We start from the raw sequence: 25759 nt of genomic DNA, 5'->3' as shown, positions 1-25759 counted from the left end.
TATAAATAGCAATAAAGGAAGCTAGTCATAACAGTAATCATCTTAGAAAGCTTCCACAGGGTTCCATTTTCATATGTATTCTGTTGTCTATTTTGTCTTTGTTACATTTCCATTTTCTACTTGATGGGTTTTTTTTTCCAGTGATAATGCAGAATTAGAAAACAATGGACATAAATTAAATTAAAAGCTTATTTGGAAAAAAATATAAGATGAAGAAGAAGAAAAGTAATTAGCAACCTAATTCTCAGAGAAGTAAACAGAATTAGAGAGTTAGATAGTAACTCCATAAGGCTGATAACTGGTGGAGTCAGTATTTGAACTAAGGCTCTCCAGACTCTGCTCCTTCCACTAGGTCAGGCTGCCTTCCTGAGGCGCTATAGTTTTGGTATGGCTTTATTTTTCCCCCCTGAACTTTAAAAAATTGTATTATCAAACAAAGGAGGATGGTCATCTTGATATTCTCTCCTGCCCCCTTTTTTGGATTTTGACTAGCTTAATTACTGTTTAGAGAAACTTTAAAACTTTGAATTATTTGTAATATTTGACTTAGTCAAGCAGTAAGTATTAAGTTTGTTCAAACCTAGAGCTTATAAATCCATTCAGTATCTCCTACTCTTACTGTATTTTAAAATGTTTCCTTCATTCTATTATACTGTTTTAAAGAATTTTAAAATACATTAATAATAAGAAGAAACAGTGAGTATATATTTTATCTTCTAGATGTATGAGAAGAAAAATAAGATTTCCTTACAAGAATGTAACTAATCTTATTTTGTTAATAATTCCCAGGACTGCCAAATAAAAATCATAAGAATATGAAAAATGAGGTACATAATGCTTACTATACTAGAGGCATACGATATAATTTTTGAGGTATAAACATCATGATTATACATAATGATTAAAAATTTATGTTAACTAAATTTCCCCCTCATGTTTGAGGCCAGGGAAAATTTACAAAAACAAGGCAATATTTAGCATATATGTGCTTTCAAATTTCATCATTTTAATCGTATTTTATATTAAATCATATTTATATTAAATCTCAAATTTACCTCTGCAATCTCTATCCTTTTTGCAAGATCATCGAGAGAAAGACAGCTTTCATCAGAAGGCAGGTTCTCCTGTAGACTATAGGATTCTTCTTCAGGAGAAAGATCTTGAAGGAGATCAGCGTCTTCCTCCTGGTTATCTTCATATGAAAGGGAATCTTCAGTATCTTTTAAGCATTCTTCTAAAAGGCTGTTCAAATAGTCTTCTGTTTCCTTACTGACTTGTTCGTGTTTATCTCCCTGTTCCTCTGGGGCCATATACACTTCTGGAAGCACTGTACTTAAATCAGATACTTGATTATTTTCACAAAGTACACTCTCAGAGCCCTCTGAGTCAGTCTGCCCCTGTGGTGATTTTCCATCACTGTCTGTAAGATCAGGTTGCTGCAGCTCATTTAATTCATTGTTCTCAAGTTGGTCTGTGGGCAACGCCTCAGAAGCATCCTCAAGTAGCAACTGGAGTTCCTTTCTTTGCGTCTGTGAGTATTTACCCTCAGAAATCAATGCAGGAGGTATATGGTCAGAGCCTGGTAAAATCAATGGCTCTATCACTGACTCGCTGGAAACCTTAGGGTCTTTAGCAATGCCCTCTATTTCAGCCACATCTTGGCTGGCCTCTGACTGAGTCAGCTGCAAGCGGCTGTCATCCTCACAAGCATGCCCTGAAGAGAGTAGCCCAGACCTGCTCCCTGCCGACTCCAAGGGCAGGGCGTGGAGCTCCAGTGTGGCTTCAGCGCTGCAGAGCGGCTCCTCCGTGTGGCCCTTCCCTGCAGTTACCGGAAGGCTCAGGGGATCTGCCTGCCTGTCCATCTGATTACAGCAGGGACTGCTCTCGCAGGTCTCTCTTTTATGTTGGCTTTCTTTTCCTGATTCCATGCCAAGACAAGTTTCACTCTCTGAAAATGAAGGAAAGCAAGCTGTTTTAAGATTCAAAACAACTTTGTACAGGAGGGAAGAGAAAGGACATGAATAAAATGTGGGACACAACGATATTCTAAACCTCTGAAATGGAAATTCTACCTGATGGATAATAGTGTCTTTAGGTAGAGGAAACATCCTAAACATTTAGTAAGTAATCCTTTAGATATGAAAATTAACAGATTATTCAAAAACATGTTAAAATATGAATATATAATTTAGTCTTCATTATAATTGAAAAAGTCATTTTTTTCAAAGGTTTAGAAGATATTCTTCTGAGCTTTATTGGCTGTGTATATTTAAACGAATATTTTAAAGTGTAGAAAAATTATTTTCAGTGTATTTAAGACATGGTATATTAAATAAATATTTTTACATGATGAACCATGTAATACATAATTTAAAGTGTAAGAAAAACAATACTGGTTCTGATCTATTAAGACTAAACTAAGGAACGTAAGTCTGTTCTGTTCAAATTTATTTAAGCATAATATCTTTAATAATAACATCCTTAATTAATGTGTTGGAAAATTACTTTAACTTCTTAAAGGGAGGCAGTCAAAGGTAGTGGTATAAAGCGTAAGTCTTGGTACCATGCAGAAATGGGTTTGGAATTTTAATATTTCTTTCCATTTCTATTTTAAATAAAACAATTTAAAATACTTTTCTTCCACTTTAAAACTAAAGCATTAAAAACTTTCACAAAATATATACTGAATGCATAAACTAGTAGATAAGAGAGAAGCTTGCTCATGATTGAGTTTTTGGTCGATTAAGCATTCCTAACTACCACAGGAGTTTTAACTTTTTCTTTTGTCATATATTGTTTAATTTATACAAATCATGGGCCAAAGGTTAAAATCAAGAGTGAAATATAGTGATGATTATATTCTACCTGGTTTTTCATTTACTGGTACTTTAATAATTACCAATTGGCAATGGCAGCACGTACCATACCAAAGAAAAGACAGAACTTAAATGCCATCTTCTGGTTTCAGAGAATCAGGGATGGAGTCTGGCCACCTCAACTCTGCACTGCTGAGCTTATTAGAGTTCGTATTACCTCCCCCAATGCCTTAACTTGAACATCAGATGAGGAGAGGACAAGGAAAAATAGGTCTCTTTTGGGGAGAGTACAGCATTCTTTGTCTTGTCTCACCCCAAGGAATCACTCAAAGTTTGGAAGACTGCAAAAAAAAAAAAAACACATGGACATTTTAATTCCCATTAGGTTGTCTGCTTCACCATTGAGCTTGCTGGTCTGCCTCTCTGTTAAGATGCGGGATGTCAGAGCAAGGAGGGCCCCTGCAAGATGGAAAGGGGGCCAAGCTCTCCTCCACAAGTTCCCAGTACCCAAAGGTTCAGAAGGCGGCCCTCAAAACACATCCATGGAATTCAGAGAGTAAATAGCATACACACAGGGCGGAGAGGGCCCCACATCAGAGGAACGGGGTGTGCTGTCTCTAGCTGAGGGCCAGTTACCTAAAGGACCACAGATGTCTAGGAGAGCAATTTGGAAGTAAGCGCCTCCTCAGTTGGTCCTGCCGGAGCCACCACACGTCCCCATAGCCTGGATTCTGTCCTATGCACTAATCTAGCTAGCTTCACCAGAGAGCAGACCATGCTCCCAGCCCCTGCAGAGCTGGTGGACAGAGAAGAGCTTTGAATAATGAGATTTAAGTGTTATGGCAAAGTTTGGAATTGAAAAGGACTAAGTCATAAAGAATCAAAATGAGACTATTTAATAGCTATAAGTGACTGAAAAGTTAGAGAATCAGCCTGAGATGCCATTACATGAGTAGAAAGTGACGTGGCTGACTATAGTTACTTAGACAAAATACAGTCACTTTAAGTACCGTTTCTAATGAAGCAAGATACCACTTAAGTGGTGTGTAATAAAGACTACGCATAGGTACAATGTATTACTTATAAATACTGGCCTGAAAACAGTTGCTTCATTCCACTATTAGAAACAATATAAAATATGAAAAGAAGTAGTAATTTAAGATGCAAAGGGCAAGAGTTTCAGACTAGATCAGGAGAGTAGCTATAGTTTGTTTGACGCCATATAAAATCTAAGTGATATTTTTAATACATATTCAGTCTCCAAATCACACATAATATATGCTATTTTATAATTTGTTGTATCAAATCATGCTTTTGGGGAAAAACTTAAAACCTGTCCTTACAGGTAATGAAAAACAGTCTGCTGCCTTACCCTCCCATCTGTCTGATTCCTGCTCTCTAGAGGCAGCCAATTTTCAATTCTTTTAGCTGTTTCCTCTCATATTTACTCTCCATTTCTAGATAAGACTTACATTGTTATTTATTGACTTTTCAGTTTTAGAGAACACCTACTGACTTCCTACTATGGAAGAGAGTTAGCTCTCATGGTTCCTTTCCCCAACAATGATGTTTTCTTTCTCCTCCTCTAGCTCCCATTACAATTCAACACAATTCTAGGGCAAATCAATATTCAAATGCTTATGTTACTATGGCTTTGTAAGTATTATTCACAACTGACCCACACTATGTACTCTGATACGTCTTCCTTTCTCCTTTATGCTTTGTTTTCCTTGGTGTTGATAACTGCCTCATTACTTCATTAAAAAAAAAAAACTTTACCTATGTGTCTTCAAACTCGGACAGATGTACAGCTACGGCATATGTACCAAGAGGTAATCCATCAGTTTTAAAACATATCCTTCTTGAGTCCCTGACCTGGAACTCCTCTCCAGGGCTGCTACACAGTTATCATCCTGGAATTTCCTTTCCCAGTGATCCTAGGAATTCATTTTGGCTCTATTTTGGAAACCTTGTTTTCTCTGAATCCCAGGTCTTCCTCTTTGTTTATCCTCTCTTAGTAGAAAATTTCCTAAGAACAGGTACATGGAAGGTAAACTTTCTAAGGTTATTCACATCTGAAAGTCTTTACTTCTTCACCCCTGACTAAAACTTTGGTTGGGTAAAGTTTTCTAGGTTAGAAATCATTCTCTCTCGCAATTTTGAAGGCACTGCTGTATTGTGTCTAGCTTCCAACAGGCCTCCGATTCGGTAGAAGGGGAATATAAAGGTCTAAATGCTTCTTGTACAGTCTTTTAGCCCAACTTTAAACCCTTAAATTTAGAGGTACCCTCTGTGCTTCCAATTCCCAAACCTTCCCAAGCAGAAATCAACCTTTTCCCTGTAGACACTTAGTTTCTGGCTTTCTCTGGTATGTTAAGCCAGGTGTCACCCATCTATCTGCTTTCCAGCTTCCAAAATTTTCTGGATGTCATATCTGCTGCTGGGTCCTTGCCAGTTCTATCCTTCTGGCTTTCTGCCTTTAAGGATCCCCTTCAGATATTTTAATAGTGTTCCAAAAAGAAAGTGGAAGTAAATGTTTGATCCACTATGTTTAACCAAAAATATTTTCTGAATTTTCTACGAGTATGTATCATAGTATAAAACTTATTGTTAATGTTTCTGTTAATATTAACATGAATTTCTGTTAATTGGTTCTCCTGAACCCAAAGATCTAGTGAGGTAAGTTTACTAAACCCTACTGCATTGACTTAAGATGTACTAAAAAAAAAATTCTACTCTGATGACATAAAAATGGAATAAAAGCTGAGTGTATGACAGATACTTAATAATACCAAATTAAAGAGGTAGTTCTAAAATGAGAAGTTAGACTTAAACCTAAGTTCTAACACATGCTCTACAAATGCACATACCTTTGCGTTACTCTCTCATTTCCCATTCCCCCATGAATTCTCTTTAGGGAAAAATCCCCTATACAATACATGATGTGAGACTAAAGCATTCATGAATTAACACATTTCTTATATTTTCTGAGTATCTCATTAATTATCATCAGGTAAGAACATCTGAGTGATATCAGGCTTGAAAAAGAAATTTTCAATGTTAATATCTATTTTAGCAGCTGGAAAGAAATGTGCCTAAATTAAGTCTGAACTGTTGGTAATAGTATAAATTAGTACAACTTCTACAGAGGCTAATTCAAAACTAAAAATGTACATACTCAGTCATCAGGGAAAAGCAAGGTAAAACCACAATGACATTCATATCCACTAAAATGACTTAAGAAAAAAAAGACTGACAACATTAAATGTCAGCAAGGACGTGGAACACCTGGAATTCTCATATATTGCTGGTGGGGTATAAAATAGGACAACAGCGTTGGAGAACTATTTGACAGTTTTTTAGAAAGCTAAACATGTACCTTCCCTATGACCCAATGACTCCACCCTAAGTTCTTTACCCAAGAGAAATAAAAACATGTATCTACAAAAAAACCTTCCTACCGTTTTATTCATGATATCTCCAACTTGGAAACAACCCAAATATCTATCAACAGGTGTATGGATAAATAAATTGTGGTACGGTCAAAAATGTGGAATACTACTCAGCAATGAAAGGAAATGAATTAATGATACATACAACAATATGGGAGGCTCTCAAAAAAAAAAGGATGCTGAGCAATTCTACTTATATTACATTCTAAAACAGGGAAAACCCACTGATAATAAGAGAAAGCACTGGGTCGCCTGGGACTGGAGGTGGGAGGGACTGAGTGTAAGAGGGCTGGGAGAAAGATTCTGGAGTGATGAATGTGTTCCATATCTTGACTGGGGTAGTAGTTACATGAGTGTATACAGTTGTCAAATCTCACCAAATTATACACTTCAAATGGGTACATTTTATTGTATGGAAATTGTACTTCAATAAAGTTGATTTAAAAATGGGAAGGGAATGATAAATAGAGAACTCAGGATAATGGTTACCTCAGGAATGGAGTGAAGCAGGTGATGGGATAGAGAGGAACACAAAGGTAGCTGTAACAGAACTGACAATTTAGTCCCTTGTTAGGTACAAGGTTCACAGGTCTTCATTTTTCTATCAATTGTTAAAATGTATGTACGTTTCATATTATTTTTACATATAAAATATTACTTAATAAAATGAATTAAAATATAAATTAATAAAAACACATGGGCTTCAGGGTCAGAAAAATAGGGTTTAGCTTTGTGTTCTAATTAGTTCTGTTCCGGAATAAGTCACTTACCTTCCTTGGGTTTCTTAAAATGATTTAGCCTACCTTAAATTGGTTGTTAGGAGGAAAAGATGAGATAATATACATAAAAGTATTTTGAAAATATAAAATACTACATAACTTACTTGAAGACTTTAATAATGATAGATTAATTAGAAAAGTAGCAATGAATAACACATAGAGAACATTAATGGAATACTAGAAGTAGGGGGTAGTGATAACATGAGGAGGAAGTGGTGGAGGAAGAGTAATGAGAGCAGTGAGCACATATTTTTCTTACCTTATGCCAGGTACTGTTCTAAACTTTAATGAAATTACTAATTTAATCCTCATAAGAATCCTATGAGGTAAGAACTATTAATGTCCACCTTTTGGAGCTGAGGAAAGGGAGGGACAGAGAAATTAGGCAACTTGCTTATGGTCACACAACTTTTTTTTTTTTTTGGCTGCACCGTGTAGCATGCAGGATCTTAGTTCCCCAACCAGGCATGGAACCCATGTGCCCTGCACTGGGAGTGTGAAGTCTTAACCACTGGACCACCAGGGAAGACTCTTAGGGTCACACAACTTCAAGTGGTGGAGAGAGGATTCAAACCAGACAAGTTTGGTGCCAGAAACAATGTCTTTAACCACCACACACACAAAAAAGCAAGTTACTTATTATATAAGGAGCTTAAGACCAAGATATGTAGAGAGAAAGAAAAGGGAAAGTCTACACTGTAGAACATGTAAGACATTAGAAATAAGGAATATGGGGTAAAACAAGGACAATATATTAAATACAAATCATTTAAAGTAATATTTTCATATTTCTTTCTCTCATATTCTTTCTTACATTTCTATGTATTTATTCATAGAATAACCAATCTGAGTAGGCTCATTATGAGACATTTGACATTTTTCCTTAAAAGATATTATTTTATCAGACTTGGCAAGATTTCTTTCTCCAGAATTTAGTCCCCACCCTCCCCATAAAATGGCTATTAATGAAATGTCTGCATTGTGTAAGTCTTTGAAAATCCACACAACTTACTTAGCAGAAGTATGCTGCAATTTAATTAGAAACCAGAAGACCCAGGTTCTAGTTGTGAATCAAAGCACCAAGCAAGTGGCTTAAACGTGGTATCTCAGTTTCCTGTCTGAGATAGTGGTGTCTCAGTTCCTATCTCGCAGTAAAGGCCAAGCTAGAAGTAGTGCCAAGCTAGTGCTAGGCAGTGTCAGACTCAAACACTCAGCATGTAATAACAGCCTTCTTCCCAATGTGCACAGCAAAGAGACACATTCACACCCAAACTAGGTGACTATTTTGTGACTTTTTCCCCTAAGATTTTTATGAAGCTCATTGTATTCTGATTTCCAAAATAAAAATGACTGGGAAAAAGAGACAGGAAGAACAGAGTATAGTAGGATTGACCTAAGGCAACCCAAATTTGCCTCATAAGAGAAGAGGGGATAAAATAAGATTTAGGGGGAAAAAAACATAAAGAGAAAAAAGCAAGTGAAATTGCAGGCGTCATCGTCATCATCTTACCTCTTCAGGCACCTCAAGTCAAAAGACCTGATGCTGCCTGTTTACTATCAGGGCTCTCAGGCCCAGGAACATAAAGCCCAGGAATATAAATTAGTACTAAAATCATAAACAAGGAGAAATAAATGCCCTAAAACATATTTATTTATCTTTATTTTCTAAAGTTTTTATAATGAACATACATTACTACTGTAAGAAAAAAAATTTCTAGAAATCTTTAACCTTTGACATAAGACACAGTGCTATAAAATATACTATGAATGCTATAGAAATATATATGTACAAATTAAAGTATACCATATGTTAGTCAACAAAAAAAGGAAAAGAATAAATTACTATAGATAAACTATAAGGATACAGAGCTTATCTTGATAATATCTAGAGTTACAGAAAAAATTTCTGATAAAGTTTGTACAAAAATTGATTTTTTTTAACAGAAAGGGATGTCTGAATACACTAAAACCAATTCTATTTCAGAGCTTATTTGTACAATCTTGTCATATTCTGTTAGACACATATAACCACCTACTGAAAACATGAAATAATTTTATGTTTTTACAAGAATTCAGATTTTATCATTCCTACTACTAGATATCTAAAAATAGAATTACACAATGTAAAAAAGTCTTGCTTTGCTATTTGTGCAGGAGAGGTATACGCAAAAAAACTCCTTCACAGCAACTCAGATTAACATTTGTAGAATACTTATTATAAGAGGCAGGCATATCTCCTATATCCCCCTGTAATTTAAAAACATACCCGGCTCTTTGGCTGTAGCTCCTCTTTCCTTTGGATCTTCAGATACTATTAACTGCATAAAGCATTTCCTTCCCAGGGACTTCTGTACAGCTGCTATCTAAAAAGTTTTTTAAAAAGAAGAAGAAGAAAAATAAAACTTTGGAGGAAACTATTACATTAAATTAGAAAGCTGAAAATAATTTGAGAAAGGTTTCATTATTTTCTAAAACAGTCCATACAACAAACATGACACATTTTTCCTATAGACATTTTCAAAGAAAATCTCTTACCTTATGTTTGGATAAAAGAGGACTGTAGAAAAAAAGAGAGAAAAAAAAGAATTAAAAAAATAAATTACAGCAGCAATATGCTTCCAAACAAATGTCACTGAAAGCGCTGTAAAAAAAAAAAAAAATAGAGCTTCTCTGGATTCTAATATTAGCACAGAACATTTCCACTGCTGAAACATTACCACTGGTTCACATAGTTCAAAGTGCAGCTATCTCATGTGTTAATCTCCTTAGATGGCCAATAACTAATGAAAACCTCCATAGAAGCTATAAATACTGAGATTCGGGGGGAAAAGTGTCAACCTTTTGCTAATAATGTATTTCAAGAGCATTTCACAGATACTATTAAAATTTTAGTTTATGTCATTATAGTCTAAAATTATGGTGGAAGATAATTTTATATGCATTATCCACAGAAAAGGATAACAAAAGTAATCTTTAAATATCATACTTTAGGAAATACCCAAGATAAAAGAATGCATATATTCACCACAAAGCATACACAAAAATGTTCACAGCCATTTTATTCATACAATTCAAAAACTGGAAAAAAACCAAATGTCTATTAACAATATAATGGATAAATAAATTGCTGCATAGTCATATAATGAATACACACAGCAGTAAAGCAGAGCAAGTTACCATAACATGTAACAACATAACCATGGGCAAAAGAAGCTAGATACAAAAATCTACTCTGTGTGATTACATTTATATTAAATTACAGAACAGGCAAACACACTGTTATAGAACTCAGACAGTAGTTACTTTGGGAGATGGGTACTGACTTTGTACAGAAATTAGGCAGATTTCTGAGGGGCTGGACTGTCCTGTATCTTGGTCAGACTGGTAGTTACACTATGTATCTGTACATGTACAAATTCATCAAGCTGGGTACTTTAATGTATGTATAACTCAAAAATATTTTTTATATTAAAAATTTTAGGAGTATAATTTTGGGAAATTATCAAATTTAAAGCATAAAAATTTGAGGTTTTGTTTACTATACTATCCACTGTTCATTAGCCAGAAATTCTCTAGTGATCTGAAGCAATGTGACTAGCTTTTAAATTGTGTGTTGGCAAGTTACCTTATATTTAAAAAGAGAAAAAAAAAAAGAAAAACAAAGTCATGCTCATATTAGGTTAAAAAAAATTGCTTTTAAATAATTAAAACATTTGTAACACATTAAAAATTATTAGTTCCATGGGAAGGGCAGAAAAAGTGTCTATACTGAAATTGTGAAAGTAAGAAAACAATCTCCACAGTATGGAGGTTCCTTAAAAAACTACAAATAGAACTACCATATGACCCATCAATCCCACTACTGGGCATACACCCTGAGAAAACCATAATTCAAAAAGAGTCATGTACCAAAATGTTCATTGCAGCTCTATTTACAATAGCCCGGAGATGGAAACAACCTAAGTGTCCATCATAGGATGAATGGATAAAGAAGATGTGGCACATATATACAATGGAATATTACTCAGCCATAAAAAGAAACGAAATTGAGCTATTTGTAATGAGGTGGATAGACCTAGAGTCTGTCATACAGAGTGAAGCAAGTCAGAAAGAGAAAGACAAATACTGTATGCTAACACATATATATGGAATTTAAGAAAAAAAAATGTCATGAAGAACCTAGGGGTAAGACAGGAATAAAGACACAGACCTACTATAGAATGGACTTGAGGATATGGAGAGGGGGAAGGGTAAGCTGTGACAAAGCGAGAGAGAGGCATGAACATATATACACTACCAAACGTAAGGTAGATAGCTAGTGGGAAGCAGCCGCATAGCACAGGGAGATCAGCTTGGTGCTTTGTGACCGCCTGGAGGGGTGGGATAGGGAGGGTGGGAGGGAGGGAGCTGCAAGAGGGAAGAGATATGGGAACATACGTAAATGTATAACTGATTTACTTTGTTATAAAGCAGAAACTAACCATTGTAAAGCAATTATACTCCAATAAAGATGTGAAAAAAAAACAATCTCCTTTATCTATTTTAAAAGATTCCGTTGTTTAAAACCTCTACAAAGTCAAAAGTTAACCTATTTAACTCACTAAGAATTAGGTTATAATGCAAAATCCATACAAATACTGTTTCAAAGGTTCAAATTGACTAACACAAGAAAATTGTACATCCCAGAAATCTGCACTTGTTTAATCACTATCATGTCCCCTCACCTTTAAAATTCTGAGTCTTCAAATAATGAATTAAAAAAATATATTTAAGTTCTTTATTATTACTATATTCAGTTTTAAAAATCCAACTCTTTGATATAAATCAAACAATTTTAAATTATCTGGTAAATGGACTTTTCCTTCTACAGTATTTTGGTTAAATACCATAGTGCGTTCGCTTTCCAGTATTAGACTACTCTTAAAAATGTGTTTTTACTATAACATAGTATAGTAAAAACATAGAAACACTGACAAACATACAAACATTGAAAAACAATTATAATAAAAAATCCTAACACAAATTTTTCCATCTGAATCGCCTAATCTCTTAACCAAAAAGTAATCGAAATTAGAAGTTACATTTAAAAATTTCTAATTAGAAGGTGCTTTGAATTTTGTAAAGTAGACCTTTCGCTGAGTTTAGTGTAAGAAACAGATAAAAGCTGAGAAAGGAACCTAATCATTTTATCAATTTTAATTTCTCCAGTTGAAAGCATTAACAAAACAAAGAAATGAATCTTGTATTTCAAATATTCAATGCTACAGTGCTTCTTCAATATTCTATTCAAACTCATTGTAAACAAATACTGAAGTACTTACTCTTGATGTGTTGTGCAAAATTTAGCAAGCCGTTCAAAATCCTCACCATTAAATCCTTTTTCTGAGTTCCTCAAAGATGTAACTGTATGTGGTTGTACAGTTTTCCATTTTGTTTCTAAATTTAAAATATTTGTTAGTCACTGGCTGTTATAAAACATGTTTAGGAGGGAAAAAATAGATAACTGGCACCACTGATAAAGATCATCATGCAAAAGTATCTTCTCAACCCCAAAGTTAACACAGAAATAGCTAAGTGATTACTTTTCATTCTAAGTAAATATTATCCCAGAGACTAAATTAGCCAATAGGGCATACAAAGTGATCAGAAGAAATGCAAACAGTTGCAAGTGTTCTTTTCTTTGGCACTGATATGAAGAACAAAATACAAAGAGAAAAATTTTCTTACAGTGACATAAACTTGTGCTAAAAATGCTACTTTCTTTGCAACATTAACTTGACTAGAAATGTCTATTTCCTAAAACTAGGTCAAATATGTTAACTTTCTAGAGAGCAACTTGTTAGATTATTGATAATTCCACATTCTGTTAGTCTGTACTCACCCCACTGTTCTTGAATGGCAGAAAGATTTGCGAGCAATTGCTCATGATACAGTCGTTCGAGCTGAATGAATTTCATTGCTTTCTCATCTGAATAGAAAATTTGAGGAAAACAGAAATCCAGCCTAAAGAATAATGTCCTATATCAGTTGATAAATTTGAAGCTTACCAAAAAATGAGAGGACTCTAAATACTTTTAAATTTTTTTTTTTTTTTTTTTTTTTAATTTTGCGGTAAGCGGGCCTCTCACTGTTGTGGCCTCTCCCGTTGCAGAGCACAGGCTCCGGACGCGCAGGCTCAGCGGCCATGGCTCACGGGCCCAGCCGCTCCGCGGCATGTGGGATCTTCCCAGACCGGGGCACGAACCCGCGTCCCCTGCATCAGCAGGCGGACTCTCAACCACTGCGCCACCAGGGAAGCCCAATACTTTTAAATTTAAACAAAACTTAAGTAAGGTTTCTTGGTTCTGAAGTAGGTAAATTTTAATGTAGCGTATCATGCAGTAGCTACCTGGGTTCTATTCTATCAGCAAACAGTAGAAATAAAAAGAAGGTTTTAACGTTCAAGGAATGGCTGCTTGCTAACAATATCTCTAGGAGAGTCAATTAAATATAATTTAATTAGAAATAGGACCCATGTGGAATCCTGTATCTAAGTGTTCCCCCTCCCTTTCTTTCTCTCCTTAAATTACCTTCTGTCAAGCAACTATGTTACCCTCTAGTCAAATGTTTGTTTCTGATTTCAACTGCCTGTGATCCTTTACTTATTTCTCACCGAACACTTAAAAAAAATTAACTTGCCACAGTGATTTTCATAATTATGTGCTTCTACTTTTTTGGTAGATTTTCTTATAAACTGCTGTCTTCTCCATCTGTATCACACATTTAGCATCACATGAGGTCATAATAAATTGTGCAACTGTCTACCTTCCTTTGGGCCATGTTCTAAATGTTGACCCAGAAAGAAGGAAGAGAAAAAACTCACTGTTTTAGCTTTTTGTCCTTCCCATGATCACTCAGAGGTTTAATTCTCTCTCTCATTTGTAGTCTTAAAGATATGCCAGGAATCATAAAATAGGCCAGGGAGAAGCAGAGACAATTCCATTTTCCTCTGTGCATGGCTTAAAAGTATACCAATGTTTCTCAAACTTTACTGAACATAAAAAGTGTTTGAAAATCTTGCTAAAATAGAGATTCATGGGTCTGATCCCCAGAAGCTCTGATTCTAAGGCCCATGAATTTTCGTTTCTAAGAAGCTCCCAGGGATGCTGATGCTGATCTGAACTGCACTACATCATACTCATTATTTGGGTAGATCTAGCTTCCTTTCCATAAGAATTTGATTTCCTACATACTTAGAAATGAACTGCCACTGTCTGAAGTTTCATTTCGTAGTTTACTGGATAGGGTTCAGGATGATAATGGCTTATCTCTCAATCTGTCGTGAAAGTCAATAAGGTTAGGAGGAAAAAGAAATCACACAAATAGGGAAATAGAGATACTTAGGATACATTCTTTCTAGAGAATATATTGGGCCATCTTTCAAAAACAATTTCAAATGAGGAAAATTTAAAAGCTAAGGGAATAAATCTTTCCTATACAAAAGTTAACATGCAGTCTCCTTTGAGAACATTTATTCTGTTTATTACTAGTGAAGAACTCAATCTTCCCTTTACTGATATATAGCTACAATAAGACAGTTATGAGATTTACTATGTATAATACGCTTGACAGACTCTAACATACGAATATTACTTGACTTGTACTTCTGTTTAATTCAAAAGAAAAAAAATTCAATGGGTTGTTTTTTTTGTTTGTTTGTTTTTTGCAACATGCTTTTCCCCCTCCCCCCAACACACAAATATTTAGATTTTGGTAAAATTAGGGCTTGTTCATGGGAGGTCAAATTTGGGTGCTTCTAGAGAATTTTCTGGAGTGACAAATTCCCTACATCTTGTTTTCTGAGATGGTTACACTGGCGCATACAACAATTAAAACCCAGTGAAAACAACAGATTATACATTTCATTGTACGTAAATCTCAGTTTTTAAAAATGGGCAGTTCTCTAAGAAATCTGTGAATTTCCTCTTGTAATTAAGAAAAGGATACAGTCCTCCTCCTGGAAATAGGACTCTGCTATCTGTTAAAAACAAATAAAAAACAGAGGAAATTAAATTAACATTTGGATGAAAAGACAAATTTAGAAGAAACCAAGACCTTGAAATTCTCAAAGTCTTTGATATTGAACTAAGAAAACTCTTATTTAACTACATTCGCCAGTTCAGAAAAAATCAGACTGTAGGCACAGGACACATTTCTGAAGTCACTTATCTCAAGAAAAGCAAACATAGACATTCTTTGGTCCATATACAATCTCATTCTTCCTACTCTATTTCAAGTCAAAGCAAACATCACTGATTCATTAGAGTTTACAAGTAAGAACTCTAAACAATGAGGGAAATGCTACTGAGGCTTATAAAAGTATATTATGAGTGAAAGGATGACTTTATCGTAAATTAAAAAGTTGAAATATGTCATGTCACATGAAATCTTAAAACCTATTCATTTCATTTCTGTTTCACAAACTACCTCATGGGACACTGATTTTTCATTCTTTTTTGATATTTCAGAAAAGGACAGACCAAGTGCTAATAGTTGAGCAATGATCTTTGGAATATATACAAAGTGCTGCACAGTATAAAGGGCAATGGATGGGAGGGTGGGGTCCAGAGACTCATGATCTGGACTCAGTTGAGGCTTATCACTTAGCAGATTCATTCTAGGGCATCTCTAAATTTAAAAATTCTTTGATTCTAAAAACTTTGGGATCTTTTACTTAGATCTTCATTTAGATATAGCATTTATAAATAGAATAGTAAAACTGAAAGTATTCACTAAGAAATATTTTCATAAATTTACTGTCATATTTAAAATATTTCATTAAGTACTTTACACTTTCAAACAGTTTCCACTGATTTTTAGTACGTCTCTAGTGAAAAAGGTATTCCATTTATAGATCACTATCTCCATTTTCCAGGTAGCTGCCAAGGCAAAGAGCAATAAAGCACTTGTCAAACCTATAAGCTAGCAATAAAAAGGAATGGTCTTTCCCTAAACCCACAGTGGAAAAAGGATAGTTTTAAAGGAAATATTTGCCTAGCTTAAAATTTATTCTATATATCTAACATTCTTCCAGGAGCAACATACAATATAGATGGACTCAATCACCTCTTTGTAAACTGTTAATCAATTAGCTTTCAGATTTCCGTGACAGTTCTAGTACCATTAAGTGCAACTAAAAAGACAGGGTCATGGGACTTCCCTGGTGGCACAGTGGTTAAGAGTCTGCCTGCCAATGCAGGGGACACAAGTTTGAGCCCTGGTCTGGGAAGATCCCACATGCCACGGAGCAACTAAGCCCGTGCACCACAACTACTGAGCCTGCGCTCTAGAGCCAGCGAGCCACAACTACTGAGCCTGCAAGCCACAGCTACTTAAGCCTGCATGCCTAGAGCCTGTGCTCCACCACAAGAGAAGCCACTGCAATGAGAAGCCTGTGCACCGCAACGAAGAATAGACCCCACGCGCAGCAACGAAGACCCAACGCAGCCAAAAATAAATAAATTTATATACATATATATAAAAAAAAGACAGGGTCATGAAATCCAAGGTATCAAAAATAAAAGACATTTCCAAGGTGAAAGGGCAGCTTGAAAAATAAATATACAGATCATATCCCCTATAAAAACCTACCCCTGGCAAGTCTAGCAGGGCAAAAGAAAATGTGATTTTCTTTGATGCCCCATATGTCTAGATCTGGGAGGTAGCCTGGTATAACAGAAAAACGTGAGGTTTGAAAGTGAATAACCTGACTGCGTTCTAGTCCAAGCTTTGCCACTACCAGCTGTGTGACCCTGGACATGTTGAGTCTCAAACTCAGCTTCCTTATCTGTAAAATAGGGACAATAATACCTACAACTCTGAGACAGGGCTGCTGTAAGGACTAAGTGAGGAAACGTGCATCTAGCACAGTGCCCAGCACATAGCAGTAAGTGCTTAAAATGGTTTTCGAGTCTGACTCTGGACTAGAAGTGAGAGAGGCAGAGTAGAATTATGTGAAGAAGTAAGTTGAAAATCACTTTGGGATGGTAATAATTTTAAGGTTCTCCTGGTTTCAGGCTTCTTTTACCTACCAGAAACAAAAAGAAAGGGAATTAGGAAGGTGTAGTTTTTCGGCCATAGTCTTACAGAGTGGCTTCAAGGATCCCAGCGGAGACATATCCTGCCTGAGTCTGAGATGAGTTTCAGTATAAGCTCACTGAGCACAGAGTACAGCACTTGATCTTTTTCTTCTTACTTCTATATGAGAAACTTCTAAGTTTATGACTTCAGTTACATATTTAAAGCTAACCTGCAGTCATTAACTAAGTCAGTGTAGGAAGATTACTCAAACCCCCAAAAAATAATTTTTAAATGGAATCTTCAAGAGTTCCAAGAGCTAAAAGTATAAGTGTATATCTAAAGTAATCGTAGTCATTATATCAAATGGCCTTTAGCATATATTCATCCATATAATATCATGTTAAAAATAATAAAATTGTCTGGGCTTCCCTGGTGGCGCAGTGGTTGAGAGTCCACCTGCCGATGCAGGGGACACGGGTTCGTGCCCCGGTCTGGGAAGATCCCACATGCCGCGGAGCGGCTAGGCCCGTGAGCCATGGCCGCTGAGCCTGCACGGCTGGAGCCTGTGCTCTGCAACGGGAGGGGCCACAACAGTGAGAGGCCCGCGTACAGCAAAAAATAAAATAAAAATAATAATAATATAATTGTCCCCTAATTAACTCTTCCCATCCATACTTCCTTATTTCTGTTAGTGGTACTACCATTCCTTTCAACTGGATATCCTAGCCTTATGCCTGAATTATAAATTTCTTCTTTTAGCTCTTTTTTTTTTTTTTTTTTTTGTGGTACGCGGGCCTCTCACTGCTGTGGCCTCTCCCGTTGCAGAGCACAGGCTCCGGATGCGCAGGCCCAGCGGCCATGGCTCACGGGCGCAGCTGCTCCGCGGCATGTGGGATCTTCCCAGACCCGGGCACGAACCCGTGTCCCCTGCATCGGCAGGCGGACTCTCAACCACTGCGCCACCAGCGAAGCCCTAGCTCTTATTTTTATCAAGATTACACATGTATATGGTTTAAAGAGTCAAATAGTTTTATGAGGTGTGTTAAAAAAGGCCCTACCCTTCTTGCCCTATTCTCCTTTCTTCAGGAGCAAGCACATACTTAGATTTCTCTTATCTGTTTAAAAATATATTTTTTGCTGTATCTCTAAACATTATGCTTATATTTGCTATTTCTTGATTTTTTCAGTTTTAGAAAATGAGGATTGGGTCTTTTGCTCCTCCCCATCCAAACCCTACAAACATACACGACACACACTTTCTCTCACATATTCACCTATCCCATGTTATTATATTGTAGTAACAGGTAGATAAACATTTAATGTTTACCTTATTATGAGTTAAGCCAAGTAGTAAACTCATTATTTTTCCTTTCCTGAAAACTTTTTGTTTTCCCTGGAGTTTCTTTTATTCCCTTTTTTGTAAAAAAAAAAGTTTTCCATGCACTTATCACTTATACAACTCTAAATAGTCCACCAGGAGTCTAAATCTTCCCTCAATACATTCAGATACCGCAAATATTCAGAAATAGGAAAATGATATAAAAGTTCCTCCCCAGACCCTTCTGATCTGCTCAAATAGAAGTGGTTACTCTCTCCTTTTTGGTACAAAGCTGTCATCTTAGAATCTCCTTTCACCTAGAGATTCCCTTCACCTCTCTCCTGGTAGCATCCCCAGTTTCCTATATCTCAATCTTCCTGTTCCTTGGTTTACTCCCTTGTTTTGATGGAGTACATCATCTAGCGGCTTCCTGAGAAAGGATGGAAAGGAAGTACCATAGACCCTGATGTAGGAACATTCTTGGTATACCTGACAAACTGCTAGGAGGCCAGTGTACCTGGAAAGGAGTGAACAAGAAGGAGAGTTTTAGGAATTAAGGCCTAAGAGGTAACAGGGCCAAATCATGTAGGATCTCGTAGGCCATGGTAAGGATTTTGGCTTTTACTCTGAATGCGAAGAGAAGTCAGTGGATGGCTTTGAGCAGAGAAGTAACATGATCTGACCTAACATTTTATCTGAATCACAATGACTGCTGTGTAGAGAGAAAAAAACCTAAATGGAAGTAAAGGTAAAGCAAGGAGGTTTCTACAATTAGTTTACTGCAAGAATCCAAGTGAGATTTGATAATATCTTGCACTGAGATGGTGTCAATGCAGGAGGTAAGAAGAGGTCAGAATCTGGATATATTTTGAAATAGAGTGGCAGGACTTGCTGACTGGATTTGGACGTGGGGAAAAGTGAAGGATGACTTCAAAGTATTTGGTCTCAGCAACTGGAGGGATGGAGTTGCCATTTAACAAAAGGGGGAAGACTAGGAAAGCAAAAGATTTTGGAGAAAAAAATCAAAGTTTGATTTTGGGCATCTTAAGTTTGAAATGCCCATGAGATGCCTCAGGAAGCTGGATGTTTAAGTCTGTAGTTCAGAATTGAATCCTGAAGCACTTCAATGTTTAAGAATTAGTAAAACTTGGAGGACTCAACAAATGAGCCAGAGAAGGAATGTCCAGTGAGGTAAGATATAAAAGCCAAAAGTGAGGGGTCCTAAAAGGCAAAAAAAGAAAATGCTGTAAAATAGAGTATGTGGTCAACTTGTCAGAGATTCTGATACTTCCAGTAAGATGAAAACTGAGGACTGACCACTAGATTCGTATGGGCACGCAACATGGAGGTCACACCTGGCCTTTACAACGCAACTTTGATGGAGTAGTTGGCACAAAGGCCATATTGGAGTGAGTTCAAAAGAGAACTGAGGGGCTTCCCTGGTGGCACAGTGGTTGAGAGTCCGCCTGCCGATGCAGGGGACGCGGGTTCATGCCCCGGTCCGGGAGGATCCCACATGCCGCAGAGCATCTAGGCCCGTGAGCCATGGCCGCTGAGCCTGCGCGTCCGGAGCCTGTGCTCCGCAACCGGAGAGGCCGCAACAGTGAGAGGCCCGCGTATCACCAAAAAAAAAAAAAAAAAGAGAACTGAGTATGGAATGTTACCTAGGTAGAATTCTTGGCCAATATATTTTAACCTGAATCAAATCATGAAGAAATAATCAGGCATATCCTAATTATGGGACATTTTACAAGAATTCTTGAGTCTTCAGAAGTGTCAATGTTATAAAAGTATAAACAAACAAGCAAATAAACAAAACAAAAGGCAGGGAATTGTTCTGGATTACCAAAGACTAAAGAATCTTCCCACTGTGTGCTCCTTCACTGGATCCTGGATCTGGGGAAAACTATTTATAAAGAATATTTGTGGAATAACTTGAGGGAAACAAATACAGGCTGTATGTTAAATAATATTAAACCAATGTCTCATTTCTTGGGGTTGATAATGGCATTGTAGGTTATGTAGGAGAGTATCATTGTTCTTGGGGAATTTATGCACAAGTATTGATATTTAAGGGTGAAGTGATATAATGCCTGAAAATTACTTTAAAATGTGTCAGTGGAAAATACGTGCGTGGAGAGGGGCTGGGGGGTAGGAGGAAAACGAAAATCTGGCAAAATGTCAACAACTGTCAATCCAAGTGAAAGGCACAGTATGAAAGTGGGAATTACTAAATAATGAAAAGAAGAAAAACTCACTCCACTTCTCCCTGATTTGTGTCTCCCTTGGGAGGTGACAGGATATTTTGTATTCTTGGGCTGAGGAAGGCAGCCATCAGCTGACTCCTGTTGCCCTGATGTCTCAGCTTACTGCAGGCTTCAGCATCTCTTTCCAACAAGCAATGTTTGAAGTAGTGACAGAGAAATATAGTTATAATGCTTAATATTTATTTAGCTTTTATGTTAAGTGTACCAAGTACTATGTTAAGTACTTTTACTGCATTATTTCACTGAGTCCTCTACAACTTTACAGGAAAAGAAACTAAAAGCTACTTTGCTTGTTAGTGGTACAGCCAAAGCTCATACTTTAAAACCATCACTATAGGGACTTCCCTGGTGGTCCAGTGGGTAGGGCTCTGCATTCCCAATGCAGTGGGCCCCGGTTCGATCCCTGGTTGGGGAACTAGATCCCGCATGCATGCCGCCACGAAGATCCCGCATGCCACAACTAAGACCCAGCGCAGCCTAAGTAAATATATTTTTTTAAATTAAATAAATTTTTTAAAAGTGGCATTAAAAAAAAAAACTCACTATACTTTCTAAGCTCCTTTGCCAGGAGAGGACAGATTGCTGAGATATATAAGAAGCATAACATACGGGACCCAGCAAACTGACATGTTTCTGGGGGATGAAGGTAGAATTTTACTTTGAGACATAAGAAAAATAATCTTCATCTGATCAAGACTGTTATCGTCTTCCTGCCTAAAAATGTGATTTTCTACTAGATCTGCTTCAGCTGTAGGATCACCTGCCTGTAGAAAAGAGAATTCTTCCTACCCTTAATGTAATAGCCCAGTGACATAAACTGCTTGAAAAGATTTGACTACACTTGCTATTTCCATTTACTCCAAATGTCCTTTTCCCCAACTTTTTATCGAAATTCTACAGAAGAGTTCAAAGAACAGTAAAATCAACAGCCATATACCTTTTATTTAGATTCGTCAATTATTGACATTTTGCCAAATTTGCTTTCTCTGTCTTTCCCTCCCTTACATGTATTTTCCCACTGAAATATCTTAAGCTGCAGGCATTCTATCACTTCACTCCTAAGTACTACTTGCACATGTATCTCCCAAGAATAAAGATACTCTCCTACATGATCTTCAATTCCATTATCAATCTCAAGAAACCTGACACTGATGCAACAGTATTATTTAATATACAGTCCATATTCAAATTTCTCCCAAGTTGTCCCCAAAACAGATTCATTGAATGGAACTAACAAATTGTAGCCCTAGAATTATAAGGAACTTGCTTTGTGAGGGAGTCTCAGCCTCCCTACTTGTAAAGATGGTGATAATAATTACCTCTCTAGATTGTTTGGAGAATGAAATAACAGTTAATGCAAATACCCTTTACAAACTCAATCCACTGTACAAATTCAAGGAAGGCTGAAAGATTAGAAAGCTGCCTTAATATTGGTGGTTCTCAACTATAGTTCTCAACTATGGTAAACATATACCATATATGTCAGTAACACATTAGAGGTCAAAAAGTAGTACACATTTTCTCAAAGGCATTCTTCAAGTCCACCAAGGAGGTAACATAAAGTTGTAAGAATATATGTTTTCCTGCCTTAGGACAAAAGCTGTTTTACTTCTTAAAAATTATTCACTGCTCACTGCAAAAGTTAAATGAAACAGGAGGAGTGAAATAAAAAGTGAAGCTTTTTCCACACCCATATACAAATTATTTTCATTTTAAAAGAAAATAAAACACAGCTCATAAATATCTTAATCTTTTTGGAATTATCTCTTGTGTATCTTCCTCATCACTGTCCTATAGATCTCCCAGTCTCCAGGCTCTCCATCTTCTAGCTTACCCTCCCAATCATCAAAAGAGTTATTTTTCTAAAATTCAAATTATGGCACCTGCATAATTAAAAGCTCTCAGCCTCGGGCTTCCCTGGTGGCACAGTGGTTAAGAATCTGCCTGCCAATGCAGGGAACACGGGTTCGAACCCTGGTCCAGGAAGATCCCACATGCTGCGGAGCAACTAAGCATGTGCGCCACAACTACCGAGCCCACATGACACAACTACTGAAGCCCGTGTGCCTAGAGCCCATGCTCCCCAACAAAGAGAAGCCACCTCAATGAGAAGCCCATGCACCGCAATGAAGAGTAGCCCCGGCTCGCCACAACTACAGAAAGCCCGCACACAGCAACGAAGACCCAACGCAGCCAAAAATAAATAAATAAAATAAATTTAAAAAAAAAAGGCTCTCAGCCTCTAAAAGTAAGCCCTTAATGGCACAAGCTACCCAGTCTTAATTCCTGTCTCTTTTACATCTTAATCTTCAACAACATCCCTGTCTTTGCAGGGACTGTTCTCTCTTTCTGTACCAGCTCAATTTGTTCATCTAGTGAGAGCCTAAACATCCTGCAAAACCCAGCTCAAGAATCACCTTTTTTTCCCCTGATGTCCAAAGGACAAAGTTAATCATGCATTTTGTGCTTCTGCTGAACCTTAAACACGTATCTACTCTAATGCTTTGTACAGACTTCTACAATTAGTTATCTACAAACTGTTTCTCCTATTCCACAGTGCCTCTCTTAAGGACATGCTCTGTTACATAATCTGTTTCCCTAGCGTCTAGCTTAGTTTTTGGTACCTTGTTGGTACTTTAATTAAGCACTCACTACATTCACTCTTATTTGTACACAGCTTACTCACTAAGCAAAAGAAGTTAGCAACAGTATGAACTATAGATTGATGATCCAAGCCAATGTGTGGCCACGAGTCAGTGATATGCCAAATTTCCTACCAGCCACTGATCCAGGGTCACCTCCTCTTGGACTCACCAATGACAGGTGGGGTAGAATCAATTACAGAGAATAGGATTTTAGATTATTACAAATATTGGTCCCAGAATTTCAGTGAGGCTGAAAGTGAAGTGTTTAACATGATACCTGATGAAGGCAAAGGGGAAGTGCTCTTGAATCCAACTGCTCAACTTCACCACGTATAAGTGAGAACAGAGATTGCAGAACCAGCTTCGGGGCTTCTAGTTGATCATTAGCATTTACTTCTGCAGATTCTTCATCACTAACAGCATGTATGGCTGCATGTAATATATTTTCTTGCATAAAGGGTGTGGTATCTCCTGAAGAAAGTCCTTTGAGAGGTAAATAAAATGCCTATGTTAGGATAAATTTCCATCATGGTAAACACCTTAAAACAATTATGCCTGTTAATCATAAAATTTTCAAATAAAGCTAATCACATAAAAAAAACCCCAAACCCACAGAAACCACAAGTTATTCTCCTCAATAAATTAAGATTGTGCTGACATCTGATTGTTTCTATTAGCGATTAGTTAATAGAAGCAATTCTATTAGATCTATATAACTTTTTTATTTATATTATAAATTAAGAATATAATTTATATTCTTAATTAAGAATTATAATTAAGAATATAAAAAAAGATCTAAAGAAAAGTAGGTTAAAATCTGACCAAAAACTTGATTCTCCCAAAGGAAAAACGAATTAACTATAATCTGAAGTCATGTCTTACGCAAAATTAAAGAACTACATGGGAAGGTAAATGTGTTTATCATATGAAAGGCTAAAGAAGTTAAGCCTTCCTCTCTAAACTCTTGGTCTGATAACTTTAGAACTACTTCTGGATCCCAGCAGAGCAGAAGGAATTCAGATGTCCAGAGCTAATGGCCACAGAAGCTTTTTTCCTAATAAAAAGAAGTAACACAAACTTGGGGGAAAAAAATCAGTGAATAAATCCTTGGCCCACAGCTCCTGAAATGACACACCAAAGTTTTAAACTTTAAATGTTACACATTATAACTTCACCCTTCACTGAAATCTCAGCATCAGTTCTAATTTTCATATTGAAATTGAATAGACTGTCTGCATCTGTACGTACCTTTAGCTAGTCCGGCTTGGAAAGGATCTTTCTCAGTAATTTAGCGTGTGCATACCATGACTGAAGTTGCCTCCTGCCAGCCCTCTAGAGCAGGGGTCCCTAACCCGTGAGCTGCAGACCTATAGCAGTCCGAGGCCTGTTAGGAACCGGGCCGCACAGCAGGAGGTGAGTGATGGGCAAGCAAGCGAAGCTTCATCTGCCACTCCCCATCGCTCCCGTTACTGCCTGAAACACCACCCCCCCCCCAACCCTGGAAAAACTGTCTTCCACGAAACCGGTCCCTGGTGCCAAAAAGGTTGGGGAGTTTGCCCAGAACCCTGTCTTCTACTGCCTTCTAAATAAATCCACTGCTCTAGCCAAGCTGGCCAATTCTGTATCTCCCTAGTATTAATACTCTGCACCTTTCTGAGCAATTACAAATCCTAACAGTTAAAAAATTTTCCTCCCTGGACGTCCCTGGCTGTCCAGTGGTTGAGACTCTGCACTTCCAATGCAAGGGGCTCAGCTTCGATCCCTGGTTAGGGAACTAAGATCCCACATGCCGCACAGTGTGGCCAAGAAAATTAAAAAAGAAAAAAATTTCCTCCCATCTGTCTAGTTAAGTTCTACCCTAAAAAATTCATATATTTCTCTATAACATGAGCCTGAAGTAAACTTACTTTCCTCTAAATCCTATATATGGTCTATGGAAAGTCCGCTAGGGCTTTGCATTATAGTGTATTATAGTGACTGGTGAAGGATCGTATTACAGTGACTGGTGAAGGGTCGTATCTTTATTAGATCATAACTCCTACAGCACAGGGATTAATTTACTTACTATAGTATTGCAGTTATATCCAGTAGCGTATTCAGCATTAAAATTCCAAGTGTTGTGCTTTCTACAGATAATCACCTACAGTGATTCCTTATATTTTAGAAAATTCTCTTCTATAAATTTTATGTCGTTTGGACTCTGGAAGTACAAGGCCTAGAGATGGCCTGCCATTTTATTTTGCAGGAACAGTATTTGTGAAAACATGGATGATTCTTCTGCCTTCTAATTTTCTAACCACAATGGTAGTAGTGCCAATGTAGGAACATAAGCTTTGTATAGAGAACTACAAAGAGACTAAGAGAAATACTGTTTTCTTTCCTTTTTCTCCAGCCACACTACTGTGCCCAAGTTATTTAATTTC

General features: G+C 36.9%; 1 protein-coding gene across 3 annotated transcripts in view; it reads right to left on the bottom strand.

Moving 5' to 3' along the window:
• Positions 1-25759, bottom strand: part of CNST (consortin, connexin sorting protein) — a 116394-nt gene that overhangs the window by 25450 nt on the left and 65185 nt on the right. For all 3 annotated transcript variants that reach the window (XM_067729544.1, XM_067729546.1, XM_067729545.1), the window contains 7 exons: positions 23614-23819; positions 15034-15064; positions 12929-13015; positions 12369-12483; positions 9583-9604; positions 9314-9410; positions 1056-1948 (listed from right to left, as the gene is read on the bottom strand). In XM_067729544.1, the coding sequence (XP_067585645.1) occupies positions 1056-1948; positions 9314-9410; positions 9583-9604; positions 12369-12483; positions 12929-13015; positions 15034-15064; positions 23614-23819 (1451 nt within the window). The remainder of the gene's footprint in view (positions 1-1055; positions 1949-9313; positions 9411-9582; positions 9605-12368; positions 12484-12928; positions 13016-15033; positions 15065-23613; positions 23820-25759) is intronic.

The sequence above is a fragment of the Pseudorca crassidens genome, chromosome 2, assembly GCF_039906515.1.
Source record: "Pseudorca crassidens isolate mPseCra1 chromosome 2, mPseCra1.hap1, whole genome shotgun sequence".
Lineage (NCBI taxonomy): Eukaryota > Metazoa > Chordata > Mammalia > Artiodactyla > Delphinidae > Pseudorca > Pseudorca crassidens.
This window is presented reverse-complemented; position numbering and strand designations above follow the sequence as displayed.